This window comes from Panthera uncia, unplaced genomic scaffold (assembly GCF_023721935.1).
Source record: "Panthera uncia isolate 11264 unplaced genomic scaffold, Puncia_PCG_1.0 HiC_scaffold_1074, whole genome shotgun sequence".
Lineage (NCBI taxonomy): Eukaryota > Metazoa > Chordata > Mammalia > Carnivora > Felidae > Panthera > Panthera uncia.
Window position 1 is genome coordinate 1 of NW_026057672.1, and position 18,179 is coordinate 18,179.

The 18,179-nt window shown below is 40.3% G+C and overlaps 1 protein-coding gene across 1 annotated transcript; it reads right to left on the reverse strand.

The window, feature by feature from the left end:
* Positions 1-31: 31 nt before the first annotated feature.
* LOC125916746 (anoctamin-6) lies at positions 32-18,173 on the reverse strand. Its single transcript, XM_049623047.1, has 6 exons — positions 17,497-18,173; positions 11,053-11,195; positions 8,390-8,467; positions 3,173-3,398; positions 1,959-2,128; positions 32-1,751 (listed from the first exon to the last, which is right to left on the reverse strand). Exons 1-6 carry the CDS (start codon positions 17,507-17,509, stop codon positions 1,650-1,652), a joined length of 732 nt encoding a protein of 243 aa, XP_049479004.1. The 5' UTR covers positions 17,510-18,173; the 3' UTR covers positions 32-1,649.
* Positions 18,174-18,179: the final 6 nt, after the last annotated feature.

Below are 18,179 nucleotides of genomic sequence, written 5' to 3' on the forward strand. Positions count from 1 at the left end.
ACACACACACACACACACACACACACACACACACACACACACACACAAAATCGTTATATAGTGAGGTGAAAGACTTTTAAAAGATGGAGGTTTTTTATTTCAAAATAAAGTTGTTTTTCTGCCTCCGTGTCCCAAATGTTAGTAAAGACTGCTTGTGTGAGTGGTTTTAGAGGACACTGAGGAGAGGGACCACACTCTGCCTTTGGGTTGGCATGAGCAAAAAGTACAGATGTGGAAGGCGACACAGAAAGGAGATGAAAAGTTTTGTGAGCACAGAAACTCAGAGTCAGAAATTATCTTGAAAAGGTTAAGTGTGATATGCAGAAAAATGTACCCCCCTCCCCAAATGTCCACGTCCTACTCCCCACAACATACGGATATGTTAAAGTCACATGGCAAGGAGGAATTAAGGTTGCAAATGAGCGGACTTTTATAGTTTCCTGGATCATGCAGGTGGACCCAATGTAATCACCAGGGCCAATAAAGGTGGAAGAGAGAGGGAGGGGGATGGGATTACAGAAGAGTCAGAGACACGTAATATTTCTGGCTTTGAGATGAGAAAAGAAGCCCTAAGCCAAGGAATGTGGACAACACCTAGAAGCTGGAAAAGGCAAAGAAACAGATCCATCCTAGAGGCTTGTGAAAGGAACACATCCCTGGTAATACCTTGACTTTAGCCCACTGAAACCCCTGTCAGACCCGTGACTTCTAGAACTGTGAGATATTAAATCTGTGTTGTTTTGTGGTTTTTCATTGTCCTATTACCATTAAGTTGGTGGCAATCTGTTCAGCAGCAATAAAAGATGAATATAATAAGCCCCCTGAAAATGTGCAGAAATTGAGATGGCCCTGGACTATTCGCTTTGATACAGGATAGGGCTTCAGTGAAAATTGAAAAGGAAAGTGTGACCTACACCAACATCTGTTGTTCTCATTTCTTAGGGAAAGAACGGTAAGTCAAAACATTTGTGGTTATCATTTTAGATGATTATCTCTTAAAACATTATGTAATCCTGGTGCCTTAGGACCACAAGAGAACCGCTCTTCTTGAAAGCACATGGATTTGGAGTCCTAGGATCTTGGATTTGAATCCCACAGTAGCCTCTTATGGATAAGGCAAATGTGGATAAATCATTTAACCTCTTTAACCGAAAGAATCTTCATTTGCATAAGGGAGATAAAAATAAGAATTGTTTGAAAAATTAAATGAGAGAGATCTACAAAGCACTTAATACAAGTGGCTGGCATACACTAGGAACTCAACAAATCACAACTGTTGATTTTTAAACCATCCTATAAAGGGAGGAGAAAGTCCTGAGAAGTGAGGGGAAATAGTTCACAGTCCCAAAAAAGGCCAACTCTCCATGGACTGGGATCAGTCAGCTACCAACAATGGGCTAATACGCATAAAGTGTAGCAGATGGAGATTTAAGTTAAACAGAGAGAAGTAGGTTTTTTAAAAACATAATTATTAAAAACTGGATACGTTCACACCGTTGGTTGGACCATCTTGTCTGGAGACTTTTACTAAATAGAGTTTACTCCATTTTAGAGGTAGGCATCCAGCTGTGTGAACACATAGGCAAATGATTTGGATGGGTGGGCTCTCCCATCCCTTATCATATCCCCAAGATTACACGACTTAATACTCACGGAAGTAACACCTCTTGTATGTTATTCCAGATTGCTTTTCCTCCCATGATTATTGTCAGCTGTGTCGTCAGTTCAAGGAGACAGCCACCTGGGTCACACTGGAATATTAAAAAGAAAATCTCATTTAAATTTTAGATGGGTCTAACGTGAAACTGAGAAGGATTAATTTTATTTTTTTCTGATATTTATTCTGCTGAGGCAAAAAGAATCTGAAGAACATACGGTGAAGAAACTCTTCACTGGGCAACTGGGAGAAAACACAAAGCAGCTTAAACGGTCAAAAGATTGCAGTTCTATACTCATACCTCTTCATTTCTGTATTTTCCCAGCCAATAGACTGGGTCTCCTGGATAACCTACAAATTTGCCCTTAAAGAATGCGATGTAGAAACATGAAGAATAGTAGTTGACAAACTGGAATAAGAACATCTTCATGGTCAGGCTGTTCTCATAATCAGTCTGGGTCCTTGGGAGTTCTGTAGTTAAACAAAGGCAAGATTTTAGAATTGTGAACAGCTTTGAGACCCTAATCGAAGACACTGATACATGAGTTAACATGTTAAAAAAAATACAATTCACACTGTTTTCATTTAAGCTGTTCTAAATTCCTTAATATAGCTGCTGTGTTAAGTTCACACATTGTTACAAGAGTCTGCCCCCTCCCCCAAGAATGCAATATCCCACATGGCAAAAATCTTCAAGGGTTCCTTAAAATTTACAAGCCCAATGTTTTCAAATGGGCAAAGGCTGTTCTCTCTCAGGTCTGAGTGGACAAAAAATTATTTTTGAACAGCCTGCTAAATGATATTCTTGTCTTCCTGAATTGCAATAAGGTAGGACTGTTGAAACAACAAACAAAACAAGGGGGAACTTGTTACGAGAATTTGGGGAAGAGGAAGCAGGTCATCCTCCGGGTTGAGAATTTAAATCAGTCTGATCATTTTCAGAAGATGACCACTGAGCAGACCATTCGGAGAATGACCCAGGCATATGCAGCATGTGGGGAGCGCTTAACTCTGGCCAGGAAGCAGCTGCCTGGGATACAAGCCAGAGAGAGAGAGAAACATTTATTACAAAAGCTGGAGCTGATGAGAACAGAGCTATATTAATATGAACAGCATCGGGGGAAGCCACACAACACTGTGATTACTTGTCCTCTCAGCAAAAAAGGAGCATATTTGCCACTGGAACCATGACCCTATTCCACTTATTTGTAATAAAGAGACTATTTACTTTCAACAATAGGGTACGTGATCTAATGTAATTGAAAATATTATTCAGCACTGATCTGTTTACACAGAGCTTGGACATTATAATGATTGTCTTTGCTTTGTCCCTTTTACTAATGCAAAGCTGTAGATAATTCATTTCCCACACAGGTTAGATAAAATATGTTTACACTTGAAATTTTCTAAAATTTGTAACATATGGAAATTGAAATGCCTAAAAGAGACAGTCTCTATTTCTCACCCGGTTCCAAAAATGTCTTAGAAATGACCTAAACTATAATAGGACCTTACCAAAATTAGTAATCATGATTGCTACTTTTTCATATATGGTGTTCAAAATCATGATGATGATAAAGCTGATGAGGGAAGCAGTGATAGACGTGGCCGTCTGTGGAGTAAGGTACTTCTGGATTGGATCTGTCCCATTAAAGTTCTTGGGAAGTTTTGCAGAAAATACAATGAACACTGAGAGCCTGTAGACAATGATCCCAATAACTGAGGCGATGATCAATAGGATCTGGAAGCACAATAAAGACAGCACTTCACTAATAGCACTATTACTTCACTAATAGTGTTTTTACACTTAAAAATTAACCTCATGCTCAAATGGACAAGGTGCACGTGTGAAGTGATGGGATATCCTAAAGTGATATTCTTTAGGATATGCATTCAAGTTTTTGCTCAGTTGTAATCCATGAAGGGGATAGGTTTCCTTCCAGCAGAGAACAGATCACCTGGTTCAAGGGTCAGCAGGTGCTACCTGTTGTCTTGGTCACCTGCAGGAGGTGAGATTCTGAACAGGACGGGGAGCCTGCAGAGGTGCCCTGAGGAAACGTGGAAATGGCCACAGGTATCTGCTGATGAAAGCTTCACACATGTCTCCCCTTGGATCTTAAGATCTGAAACTGGCAGTTATTCCTACCTGCTTTTGCACAAGATTCATTTCACTCATCTGTTGTTTTTGACTGCATAGACCAGTGTCAGTGAGGGGGTCTGAAGCACGGTTTGTACACGGTTGGTAGGATGTCACTTCCTCCCTAGGCACGTTTTCTCCGGCCACTGGGTAATGCACATTAAAGGTTCCGTGTTTAAACTGTTTTCCCTACATCTACTTTCTTGGACTTACTCCAAAGCATGTACTCGATGTGTCTGACTGCTTGTGAAGACTGTTACCAGAGACAAAAGCTATAAAAAATGTGAATTTCAGGGCCAAGTAAAACCTGCCCTGTTGTTTCCAGCAACACAGAGAGGCTGGTTTTCACCTGTGGAGAGCAGTAAAGGGAGTGATTAACAGGCAGGGTCCTGGAACCAGGTTCCTGCATTCGAATCCCAGATATGCCTCTAGTTGTGGGGCCTCGTGCAAATCACTTAACCTTTGGGACTTCAACTTCTTTGCCCACGTAATGAAGGATCCTAATGGGAACTAACTTACAGGACTGTTGTGAGGATTTAATGAATTACTCCAGGTAAAAACACTTAGAACACGAAGCCCAGGCAAACGAAAAGTACTATATTACATGTGAGCTGTGGTTATGGAGGCTGAAGTGTTAACAAGATGTTTTTCTTACTTTTAAAGTTTGTACAGAAGGCATTATATTTCCCCCAATAATTTTGCTCATTATCTCCTTTCTTACAGTTAGGGTTTAATGCTTGTGAAAGGAATGACATGTTTATGTGTGTGAGTATATGTGAAAATTCGCCAAGGCTGAAGAAAATGTATTAGAGAAGGTATATCCAGTCTTCCTCTCTGAGAACAACAAATGCGGGCCATTTAAAGTGTATATATTTTACTTTATCTTTTGAGAGAGAGAGAGAGAGAAAGAGAGAGAGAGAGAGAGGGAGGGAGGGAGAGAGAGAATGCCAAGCAGGTTCCATTCTGAGCACGGAGCCTGACATGGGGCTCCATCCCATGACCCTGGGATCATGACCTGAGTTGAAATTAACATTGGCTGCTCAACCAATGGAACCACTCAGGTGCCCCTAAATGGTACATATTTAAAAAATATATATCTCCATCAGGGTGCCTGGGTGGCTCAGTCGGTTAAGCGTCTGACTCCTGACTTTGGCACAGGTCATGATGTCACGGTTTGTGGGTTTAAGCCCTGCATCGGGGTCTGTGCGGACAGTGCGGAGCCTGCTTGAGATTCTCTTCCTCTCTCTCTCTCTCTCTCTCTCGCTCTCTCTCAAAAAAAAAAAAAATTAAAAAAAATTAAAATATCTCCATAATAATTTTTAAATTATTATTTATAATGGCTGAGATTTTTAATTTTACTATTCAACTCAGCACATATTTTTAAAATCCTCAACAGCCCTGTGAGGTAAGTAGTATTGTATCTTTTACAAAGAAAAAGAGACACAGAGAATAAGACTTTGACCCAAATTAAGCAACTAATAAGTGAAAAGAACTGAGTTACTCCAAGACTCTGGAGTCACACTGAACTCTACACGGCACTGCTTCCTACATGGTTTATGAAATGAATTCTCATTCTTTTCAGAGCTTTTATAAACTTGGCATGTTTTCATACTTCTTCAGGGTACTTGACAGGTTCAGTATTTCTTCATAGAAGGAAGTCCTTATGAATCTTCATTCTTAAGTTCCTCACGAATCTTTCCGGCTATAACTTCAATATATGCTTATTAGGGAATATTTGAAATTACTCTATACTGGACACTGGTTGTGTCTGCTGCCCTGAATCTGTTCCCAGATTTACAAGCAGACCCAGATTGTGCTTTGAGAGAATAATCTCTCCTCCATTTTCAGTCCTATGGCTTGGGCTGGATTGACCCCCTCCTCCCCTAGGGTTTACAGGTAGATCCTGATTGGTTTGAGGCAAATAGGTGTCTCATCCTATTGGCCTCAGCCAATGATTCAAGGATTGAGAAATATCTTAATAAAATTCAGTGAGATGTGAGGAGAGATCTGCTAGTGTCCATGGGAAAAAGAAGCTTGCTTGTCAATAAAGGAAGCTGCTAACAGAGACCTATCTTGTTTTGAATGGAATGTGAGATCTGGAATCTTGCAGCCATTTTGAGACTATAAGGTAGTGCCTACACCCACCAAGCCAGGAGACCAGTGAACAGAGAATAATGACAGAACAAAACACAGCCCTTGATGTCATCTGGGCTGCAGTATCTATCCTTAATGGAAGTCATACCTCAGACCCGAGATTTTTAGTTACAGGAACCATTTATTGGTTCATTTTGTTGTCATCATTGTTGTTTATACCAACTGGAGATTGATTTTCTGTCACCTATAATTGAAAGACTCCTAACTATAGGGGCACCTGGGTGGCTCAGCTGGTTAAGCACCGGACTCTTGATCTTGGTTGGCCCAGGTCATGATCTCAGTTTTGTGAGTTCGAGCCTCACATTGGGCTCTGTGCTGACAGTGTGGAATCTGCTTGGGATTCTCTCTCTCTGCCCCTCCCACACACTCATTCTATCTCAAAATAAACATTAAAAAATTTTTTTAAATAAAGGAAAAAACAGAAAAATGTATCTACTAACTATATACAGGCATAATTCCTTCAGAACTATGCACTGTTTGCATATTAAAAAATATTTTATCTATTTTCCTTAAACCTATCATAACTAACATTTTCACATGTCGTCAAATATTTTCATGGACATACTTTCTTATGGCCGCACTATATTCTACTGTATGAAGGATTAGAAGTAGAGTATTTTGGCTCAGATTTTATATATACACAGTAAAACCTTGGTCTGAGAGCATAGTTTGTTCCAGAAACGTGCCTGTAATTCAAAGCACTTGCATATCAAAGCGAATTTCAAGAACCATTGGCTCAGTTGTGATCATGTGATGTCTGGCATCACGTTCTACTCATAATGCAAGATATCCCTCGTTTATCAAGTTAAAATTAGAAATGTATGTTCATCTTGTGGAACACTTGCAGAACAAGTTATTCGCAGTCCAGGATTTTACTGGATAATAATGTATATAAATAAATATATATATTATATATTTGTAATAAATCTGTATGTAACTAATCTTTACTAACTTTTACCATTTTGAAAGAGTTCCTGATTAAAAATTTTTACATGCTGAATTGTGGATTAAAGCACATGAATATTTTTGACTCTTGATACTTACTGTCATACTGCTAAGAAGGCCAGAAGCAGCTTAAAATTTTCATAGCTTAGGTATGAGAGCAGCTGATGACTGCACTTCATCCTCACAAACACTGAGCCTTATCACCTGATAGGTGAAACACTGTATCTCATTTTAGTGTGCACTGATTCAATTAGGATTGAGGCTTGACAGTTGCCAGGGTGTTTTTTCTTTTGTGAAAGGGTATTCATGTTCTCTGCCTCCTTGGCTCTTGAGATCTTTGGTGTTACAAGTGATCTGGACTTTTTATGTATTGAATGTAGTAAACCTTTGCCCTATTGGTTAACAAAAATGTCTTCTGTTGTTTTAAGCTTAGGACGCTTCTGATGTGTGGAAATCTTTAAAGGTTTTTTTTTTTTTTTTTTTAACGTTTATTTATTTATTTGAGAGAGAGAGAGCGAGTGCAAGTGGGAGAGAGGCAGAGAGAGAGGGAGAGAATCAGAAGCAGGCTGTTGGCACAGTGCCTGATGTGGGGCTCAAACTCATGGACCGTGAGATCATGACCTGAGCCAAAATAGGATGCTTAACTGACTGAGCCACCAAGGTGCCTGGATGTGTGGAAATCTTTAAATATTTTCCTCTGAAACTTCTTCCATTGCTGTCATGTTTAGAAAGTCTTTTTATATCTAGAGATTACATATTCACCAATATTTATTTCTAGTTTATGGTGTTACCTTTTGATTGTTTCTGGAATTACAATATATGTTAATAGTATGGTTTCCATCTTTCTCTCCCAAGTAGCTAACAAGTGTTCCGTCACCATTTATTAAATAATCTTTACTTATCCCACTGATTTATAATGCCTCCCTTCTTGTGTATTGTTAATGATAGGAGGTCCCATATCTGGGCTTCATGTCCTATTTTCTAATTTGGCTATTTTTGAGCCAATAAAATTCTCGATATATTACTAATTATTATATTACTAATATGACTTTATTAATAATAAACCCCAAATTAATTTCAAAAGTCCTGATAATCTAGGTATATTATCTTTTTATCTACAATAATTTGTTTAAGTCTTCTTTTGTATCTTTCAGTAGTTTTTACGTTTTTTCTGATAATTCCTATTATCCTTTTAAGGCTATTCCTAGACATTTTATTTTAGCTATTACTGTCAGAAAATTTTAGAATTCTTAATGCCTCCCATTTGGTCTCTTCACCAGAAAATGGAAAATCCAGAACCATTGATCTGATCTAAACAGATGAGGTGGAAGGAACTGAAAGAACCACTGTGAGCAGATAGATATTGAGAGTTGTTCCACATGGTGGCTGAGTGGTTCTCTGGAAACACTTCTCTCTATCAGACTACCAGTTTCCAGTACACCTTCAGTTTCCAGGATATTTAAAATTAGATATTAAAAAGGCTGTGACTGATTTACCCAGAATAAGACAGCACTTGCACAGAGAGTTATACGGATACATTTTCCCCAGGTAGTGAAGGGCACACGCTCTTCTTCCTAAAAAAAATGTATCCGTATAACTCTCTGTGCAAGTGTTTAGTTTATAAAATCAAAGGTATACTCTGGTGAAATGATTTTTGTCCTGATTGGTCTCTAAATCCTAAGCTTAATTTTTGTAAAAATTAGTTTTCAAACAGCCTCCTTACTCATAACTGCATTTGGTTGTTGTTGTTGATTTCAAACATACACATAACAAGTACGTGCTCATTTTTAATGGTTTTTGAAAATGTGAGCATGAACAATGAACCGTTTGTCTGCTGTGATCTCAGCTCAGGAGTCTATCTGACAACGCTAAGCTGTAAACTACATTCCTGAGCTTGTCTCAGATTCTAGAAATGGTGGCAATGACAGCACAGAGCCCACGCAGGACAGTGAGTTCCACGGGTATCTGCAAATACTAGGTACCTACTATGTGTTTCTTGGTTGAGCTTTATATGTCGATTTGGCATAGCTATGAATTTTAAGAGTTTCCATAACTCATAAGAATATATTTAATTTTTAAGACTGGAGATTAGTACTTCTCAAGATTTACCTGGATTGTAAGAGTAGCTATAGTATAATAGTACCCACAAATACTTACATTTACTCTAGGCCAGTACTATTCTAAGTAGGTTCTGCACATTAACTCAATTAATCCTAACCACAACCGTGTGAGGAAGCAACTCTATCAATCCCATTTTATAGAGGAAGCTATGGCACAGAGAAGTTAAATAATTTGTTGAAGATCATTCGGCTAGTAAGTTGCTGTTTAGATTTGCAGTCTCATTCCTAAGACTTCATTACCACACTACAGCCTAATTGAGTATGCATTAGCAATGAAAGTAAAATGAGGAAAAAAGATAAAGAAAAATGAACCTTCATCTTTAATTTTTTAACAAGCTACGTTTCAACGGAAATTTAACTTATTCGTTGGCAATTTTAAATTACCAAATTGTCTTTCTTCAGCACCTTTTCTGTTGCCAATATTATAAGCTTTTTCTACCCTAGTATTTAAAAGGTGTTTCAACATCTAATTTTATGTAAGTTTCTGCCTTCATTTCTGAATGTGCTGTCCTTCAACAGCACATGGTTTGACCCTATCCTCTTCCATAGTAAACAGTGAGAAATATACAAAATGGGAATCGCTGGAAGCTTGTTACGTTGTAAAAGACAAACGTCACCTTCTGTTGATAACTGAACCTCATTTTTTTTCCATTTATGAAATGAGGAGGTTGAACTGCTCCCTCCAGTCCCTTTTAGTGTCGGCATTCTGTAAATCTCTGATTCAATTTATAAAATCTATACTTGGGGACATTTTCAGATGCTCTTGTTAAAAGTATTTTCTTTCCAAGAATTATTTGTACTCAGAACTGACTGTCCTTATGCTGATGACTGCAAGAACAATCAGCTCTAAATTTTCTGTGTTGATGGAAAAGAGCACTAATGCAGATGACTCAAAAATTATCTTTCACTGGCTTTGGAATGTTTCTACCGAGAGGTAGAGCTTTGTTTTATTTTTATTTCTATTTTTGCAGTAGCAGAAGGAATTTACCTTTCCAATTATATAAAATGCCTAGCACAGGCCTAAACACAGTTGGACTTCAACAACTGTTTCCCTTCTTCCTCTAGTCTTTCTACAACTTGAGGATGACAGCCGCACAGTCTCGCGTGCGTCCCAACCAGAAGGTGGAGCAGTGGCTGAGGCTTTAGTGCAGCACAAAGGGTGGCTGGTCTAGGATGAAAAAGGGGCTGTAATAATGAAGGCGCATGTGAAAAATTGAGAATCAACCACAAAATCCAATGCATCCTTCCCTATACAATGAGCTCATGGAGTCTGATTTTTCTTTCCTGCATTTTTTACCGGAATGAAAGAAAGGACACAAACCAATGCATCTTTTCTTCTACATTTTAAGTCAGGGTCTAATTTTTTCCCCCCACTTTTACTTTAGATTAGGTCAATAAAACCTAATCTAGTAGGTGATACTACGATTTAAAAGAAAAACAAGGGGCGCCTGGGTGGCTTGGTCGGTTAAGCGTCCGACTTCGGCTCAGGTCATGATCTCACGGTCCGTGAGTTCGAGCCCCGCGTCCGGCTCTGTGCTGACAGCTCAGAGCCTGGAGCCTGTTTCAGATTCTGTGTCTCCCTCTCTCTCTGCCCCTCCCCTGTTCATGCTCTCTCTCTGTCTCAAAAATAAATAAACATTAAAAAAAAAAAATTAAAAAAAATAAAATAAAATAAAAGGGAAAAACAAGTTACTTTTTTTTTTTTTTTTAAAGATGATGTTGATAATTTACTCAACTTGTGAAAACAGACTATAGCCACGGGAAAGGTAACAACAAAGAAGGGTCACATTTATCTCCCATGTCCACTGTTCTAAGCGATACTTCTTTGGCTTGGCTGCACATTAGAATCACCAGAGAAGCTTTAAAAAAATCCCTGTGCCTGGAACACAGCCCAGGCCACCAAGTACCATCAGGGCACGCAGTGATGGGTTCCGGGCATCAGTATTTTTTAAGGTACCCAGGTGATTACAATATGCCACCAAAGCTGAGAACTGCTGTAATAAACAGGCTAGAGTGCATCGACCTAATGTCCACTTTACCTGAGTGATCTCGTTGATCACCACGTGAGTGCACCGGGCCTCATATTCTGGCCGGGGTTGCTCCTCCTGCTGTAACTCAACAGTGTCCCATTCGTACTCCAGTTCTGCCTGGCGCCGCTTCCAAAACTCCAGAAACAAGGTTACTAGCAGAGAGAGAACCGGAGCATGGGGACCGTCAACAAAGCTGTCCTGAATTATTAATCATTGTAATTACTCATAACACTTTTGTACATGGTCAATAAAATCTAATCTAGTAGGTGATACTATGATTTAGAAGAGAAAAACAAGTTACTTTTTTTTTTTTTTTTTTAAAGATGATGTTGATAATTTACTCAGCTTGTGAAAACAGACTATAGCCACCGGAAAGGTAACAACAACATGATGGTCAGAAGGCATGTGAGTGTGTCTAATGCTAGAACATCTGCTACCAGCATGTTGTTGCCAAGTAAAAAACACAAATAACTGCCATAATTCAAAAACAGTTTATGGTCCATCCATCCTTCAGCCTGTTCTTCCCTACATCCCTTTCCCTCTCTTCTTTCCTAAGAGCCTGGTGGGGGGGAAACTTTAGTAGTTTCCCTAAATCTCTATTTACCACCACCCAAGCCACCCCGGATTAAAACAATATTCTTAAATATGCAAAAATGATGCTTTTCTCAATCTGGTGTGAAATATGAATGAAATAATTTTTAGAACTCTTTACTATCTTTTAAGACCTGAAACTTAAAATACTAAATAAAAACAACATTAAATGTTGATTGAAAATATAGTTTCAGGGTAAATCCCATAGACCCTTCTTTCTTTTTTATAAATTTTTTTTAATGTTTATTTATTCTTTGAGAGAGAGAGAGAGAGAGAGAGAGAAACAGGGGAGGGGCAGAGAGAGAGGGAGACACAGAATCAGAAGCAGGTTCCAGGCTGTCAGCTGTCAGCACAGAGCCCGATGCAGGGCTCGAACTCATGAACCATGAGATCATGACCTGAGCCGAAGTCAAGACGCTCAACCGACTGAGCCACCCAGGTGTCCTTCTTTCAATCAGACTGGTACCCCTAAGCTCTTCCTATATAGAAATACTGGATTTACCACTGTTCCACACACAAGTATTTTTATGTGCGGAGAATAAAGAGAAACAAGACACAGGCCGTGCTTCAAGGAGCTCCTAGGTGTGTAGGAATGATGGTGAAATGATAGTTATCAGAGACTAGTGGGGGGGGGGGGTCAGGATAAAAGCACAGGTGGCTCTGGGTGAGTGACCAACGAGTAGCCGAGGCTCTCCCAGAGAAGGGGCCACTACAGCCACTCTGAGATGACCGACTTGGATTCGATCAGGTGAAGGTTGGATATTAAAGTCATCTCCCCTGGGAGCTGTGCATGCAAAGGCAAGGAAGCCAGAGACTCAGATACTTCCCAGAAACTGCAAATATCTGGAAATGAGTGCAAGGTATAATGAGGAAGGTTGGGGCAGCCAGTGGAGAGATCGCCGGGGCACATCACAAAGGACTCTATGCCTTGAAAGAAGTTCAGGTTGTAACTTAAAGGAAGAGGGGATATTGCAGGTGGTCTGGAGACTAGAGGCAGGGAGACCGGATTGCTTAGGTGGGGAGGTGAGAGAAGACAGCACATTTGGCAGGAAGAATGGTTGGAAAGATGCAGGTGTGTAAAGGGAAGGAACAGGTCTAGGATGCCAGCCATGTTTCTGGCTTGGGCAATGTCTTAAATTCTAGTGCCATACCTCACAATGCGAAGGGCTATAAGAGGAGTGAGTCCAAGAAGGCAACAGGTTTGGTTCTAACCAGGTGCCTCTGGGCCACAGAAAAGATGTCTAGTAGGTATGTAAAAGTCTACAACTTGGGAGAAAGATCTAAGATATGCCAGGAACTTTTTTTTTTTAAGTTTATTTATTTTGAAAGAGAGAGAACGTGAGCAGGGAGAGGGAGAGGGAGAGGCAGAGAGAAAGAGAGACTCGTAAGCAGACTCCACACTGTCAGTGCAGAGCCTGATGAAGGACTCAAACTCATGAACCATGGGATCATGACCTGAGTTGAAATCAAGAGTCGGATGCTTAACTGACTGAGCCACCCAGGTGCCCCTGAACCGGATACTTTTTATAGTAGTAACTGAGGCCAGGCATGGATGAGATCACTAAATGAGGTGTAGAGGGGTGGGTCTCATCCTGGCTGCACATGAGAAGCACTTGGGAGCTTTAAAAAAACAACAGTGAGCCCAGGCACCATCCCTGAGTTTCTGATTATATTGGACTAGAATAGGGGCAGGAACATTGTGTTTTGTTTTCTCTCAAAGGTCTAACATCAGTCAGAGTTGAGAATAGCCAGAGTGGAGAGCAGAAAGAGGCTGGCCTGACAGCCTGCAGATCTCAGGTGGGCAGCCAGAGATAAAGAAGGAGACCCTGGGAAGTGGCTGCTAGTGGCATGAACTGAGCACTCCCCAGTGGTGAAGACAACCGAAATCGGGAAAGCACTCACTTCCCAGCGGTGTTTGTTTTAACTTTACTAATTTTCCAGTAACAATGAGTGAGAGTAAAAATAACCCGGATGTTGGAATCAAGTTCAAATTCTGGTTCCGACAATTATCAGATGTGTGACTCCTGGTCAAAATGTTCCAACTTTCTGAGCCCCCCCCCCCTTCCCTTTCTGTAAAATGGGGGGCAAGAAGACCTACCTCACAGGGCTGTTATGAACTTAATGACATAGGTAAAAGCCCTCACACCCCTCTACGGTAACTATCACTCTCCTCATTTTAGACACAAAGAGAGAGAGGCACAGAAAGGTTAAAATACTTGCCCGAGGTTACAGTTTTAGAGGCAGGAATCAAACCCAGGCATTCTTGGCTCCAGAACCCAAGCTCTGCTTCCTCACCATGTGGTATTGCCTCAAGCAATACCTAGCTCCTTAGTTAGGCGGGACATTGGAGGATGAAGTCTACAAAACCCTTGGGCATTAGTTCTCAGGGTCCATGGAGACATTGGTAACGTATAATAACCACTCAAGGTTTTAGACTGCTCATGGGCCACAGCACTGCCGATGCACATTGCTGGGGAGCCCAGAGCACCAGGGCCTCAGGTGACTGTGCATGATGTCAGAAAGGAACTTCCTGTCCTGTGTCTTTGGATCGCTCTTCCTCTGATGGGGAGCACTGCACCTATGTTCTCTGGCAAACCACACACCATGAGGCACTTATTGATTAGATAGACACAGGGCTCTTACATCGACATGTAATGGAGAAGAGGGAAGGCTGCCTAGGACCTTGGGAAGCAAGAACAGCTTGTCCTCTTAATCAAGGTATTATTACATCTAAAGAAAGTATGCATCACATGAAGAAGAGAGCCATATACAGCACTGGCGGTGCCATCCAGCGGTGCCCAAGGACAAGGGGTACAGTGTAGCACGTGGTAGTGTTCTAGTCACTAGACGTTTACTGCTGGAGAGCAGGGATATTTTATGAGGCCTTGAAATGAGTTACACCTCTTTACTCACAAAGGTAGTAAGATAGATGAGCTTTGCTCAGCTTCTATTCCACGTTCCTAACTAAGACTAGATTAAAAACCACATGGCTTCAGACTTTCTTGCAGCTGGGGTTCCTGATATGATTTTATAAAATGCCCATCAGATGCATTTATGTGTCACTTAAATCCGAAACGGAGTTGAATGGAGGCAGAGATGGCTGCAGGAGCGGCATTATTGTGCTGGTGTGGATGCAGTGGGAACAGTAGACTGAGTTCTCGAACTAACTGGCTATAGCTGTTTCCTGATCCCCAAGTGTAGCTGGTTAGGATAATGCTTTCCTGACTCCCCAGCCCCCCCATAAGCCAAGTGTCTGGTGTTTTTCTGGACATCACTAGGCCCAGCCCAAGACTCCAAGGTGAAAATTAAAAACTGCAGCCATGCAGCCATGCAGCCAAGAGCCTGGAGCCAGGGAGAATCCAATGGAAGGAGGTAAGGAGCAATAAGGAATGAGGAGGAGCGGATATGTTAGCAACTGGTACTTCCACCATGGGTTTAGGACTCCAAGTCAGTATGAACGGGTGGGCTGGCTTGGCCTAAAAGGGTGGACATTTTTCAGGTAAGTATATGGTTGGTGCTACATTTACTACAAAAGGCTTACAGCCCTCAACTTTTAGAATTCTGAGGGAGCCAAAACTACTAACAATACTCTAATAGACCTGGGCACACAAGAGATGCTAGAGGAATATGAATGGTAGTGAAATAAAAGACTTCACATGGTCCTCCTGCCTCTTTGGTTCTGCAATTTCTGATTTCCTGTAACAAGGTTCACAGCAGCAGTTATCATAAGGGCAGAGGTAACAGGAAAAGCAATATGATACACTTTAAAAATAAAGACTTCATCATACATACATATCCTTAAAGATGCACATATGCTGCTACAAGCAGTGTTGAAATGTTTTCTGCATTCTAAAATCTGATGAAATAAAGTCAGCTGAATATGCTTAAGTCAGTTCTATAAACATGGTGGAGTTGATGGTCACAGAAAGCAAAGTCAGCTAGGAAATTTGAGGTTTATCTTTGCAGTGCCAAGATTAATTTATAAATTTTTGCTTTATTTAAAATGTATTTCTAAATTAGGGCTGTCAACATGCATTAGGATATATATGGAGTTCAACAGATGTGTCAGAATTTTATACTTTACAAATCAGTGCTGGTTTGTTAAAAGGACCATCACCCAGGTGTTCGGTACCTCTGCTCTTACTGGGGGGAGGATAAAAGTGACATATTTAAAAAAACTTTTTTTTTTTTTTTTTTTTAGCATTTATTTATTTTTGAGAGAGAGGGAGAGAGAGACAGAGTGTGAGCAGGGAGAGGCAGAGAGACTGAGACACAGAGTCTGAAGTAGGCTCCAGGCTCCGAGCTGCCAGCACAGTGCCCGATGCACGGCTCCAACTCACAGACCACGAGATCATGACCTGAGGCAAAGTCAGACGCTTAACCAACTGAGCCATCCAGGTGCCCCAAAAGAAACATATTTTACAATGGAGGGGTAAAGAGGATCTCGATGCACGAATTTGATCTTTATTCTATGTGTCAAATATTAGCTAGTGTTTGGTCTGTAGCCAAAACATAGGTAAATGTCTGCAGGACAATAACTTTGTAGGTAAGTTTGGCCATCTTATAGTTTACTTTCCCCAGGAGCGGCAACTAATCTGTAAACAGTGCCTGGAACTATTGGATCATCTGTTCTGGGATCCATTTGGTGACTTCTAATAGGCATAACCACTGTGAAAGCAAAACGCTCTCGAGGACACTGAGGAAGAACTGTTTCGTGAGCTGCATGTGTTCATGTGTCGTCTTCTCAAGATTAAGAGACCCGAGTCATGTTCCTCTCCCAGCTATCTATATAACCTGAGCTCTACCTCCCCCTTTTCTTACACAATAAAACTGGAAGCACATTTGTCTGTGAAAATGGAATTTTTTTCTTCTATGGTAGAACGTTTATGTCAATTAAACATTTAAATGTCTGCATTTAAAGAAAATGGTAATTGCCTCATTATATTAATGATGCTATTCAAAGTAAATAATACAACTATAGTGTTAAAGCACCTACAGAAGAATTATATTCTTTAGGACTATATTTATTAAATAGTTTATTATTATTATTTACTATTATAATAGTAACATATACTTATTAAATACTCACTCATATAAAAGAGTATAAAGAAGAAAGCTTACCTGTAATCTCTGTGTTGTGGCTTCCCCCAAAACCCCAACCCCATGAAAGTCAGGGTGGATCACAGCTATGGGGACTATTACAATAATAGCTCCCAATGAACCATGTCTCCCTGTATCCAAGTCCTTGGACAGTCAGTCCTCTGACCTCCTCACATTGTTGTTGGCTTGGCCATGACCTACTTTGGCTGATGGGACATTCACAAACTTGATGCAACAACAGACTCAAAAAATGTCTGTGTATTGGGGTTTGCCCTCTCTTGCTTCTCTTTGGAACCCTAAAACCACCATGTGAAGAACCCTCACTGGAGGATGAGACACCATGTAGATCAAGACTAGCCAGCCCAGCTGAGCCCCATAGACCAAACCAGACTGGTGACTGCCAGACCATCTATCCCGGCGGAGCTGCTAGCTTACTGCAGATATCAGCTGAGCCAGCATGTGACTGCAGAACATCCCAGCTGATGTAGAGAATCATGAAAAATAATAAATGTGTGTTTTAAGTAACCATATTTTCAAGTAGTTTTTTATACAGTAATTCATACATTGGTCTTCAGAGTTGTAAATGGAGCTCTAAGGGAGCTGAAACTTGGGGAATCCAAGGTCCTAAAAGTAGGTTACTTTGATAGCTTATATAAAACTGTGAAATGCTATTAAATTAGATGCCTATATGATCTCAGGTTTGTTTTTTTTAACGTTAAGATGTAAAAGTAAACTGGAAAAAAAAAAAGGAAAATAACTTACCCCATACTCCCATAAATACTGCAAACACTAGGGTTCCAAAACTGTCAAAGATGCACAATTTCTGGAAAATACAATAATGACATATAAATTAATCATGTTTTCTACTCACTAGAATTCAGCAAATATGCAATGTTTTGTGTATTCTATAGTCTGAATTTCTTTTAAAGCAGATAGTACTATACACTTACAGATGGGATTTCTTATTGTTTTGAGAGCAAATAGCCTTTGCCGCATTTATCACAGTGCATTTTCCAATGGAATCTTTCCCCATCATGATAAAGAAATTGGCATAGCTGCTAAGATTCCACTTCATTTAAAGTCTCTATCAGACTTCTGAATAATGGCCTCTCCTGATAAGCTGTCATAGTGAACTTGAAGTAGGATAGCTCTAAAAATACAGTGAACTCAAAGCAACTTTTAGATTTACAATTTGCATCTTATCATCATCTCATCCTGGTCAGAGGGTAAGTTACTGAATTCTTGCTTTTTTTGTTGAGAAAAGCACACTGCTGGGGTTTATTCTGAGACAGCTCTGCCCAAGGACAGCTCTGCTTCCCCAAACCCAATTATGGCTTTCTACCATCAATGACAGAGGTTTCCATTAGATTAAGGATGCACAGGGGCTTTTGCTGACATTACAGTGGGTACAACAACCATGAATGAATAGATGATACACCTACACA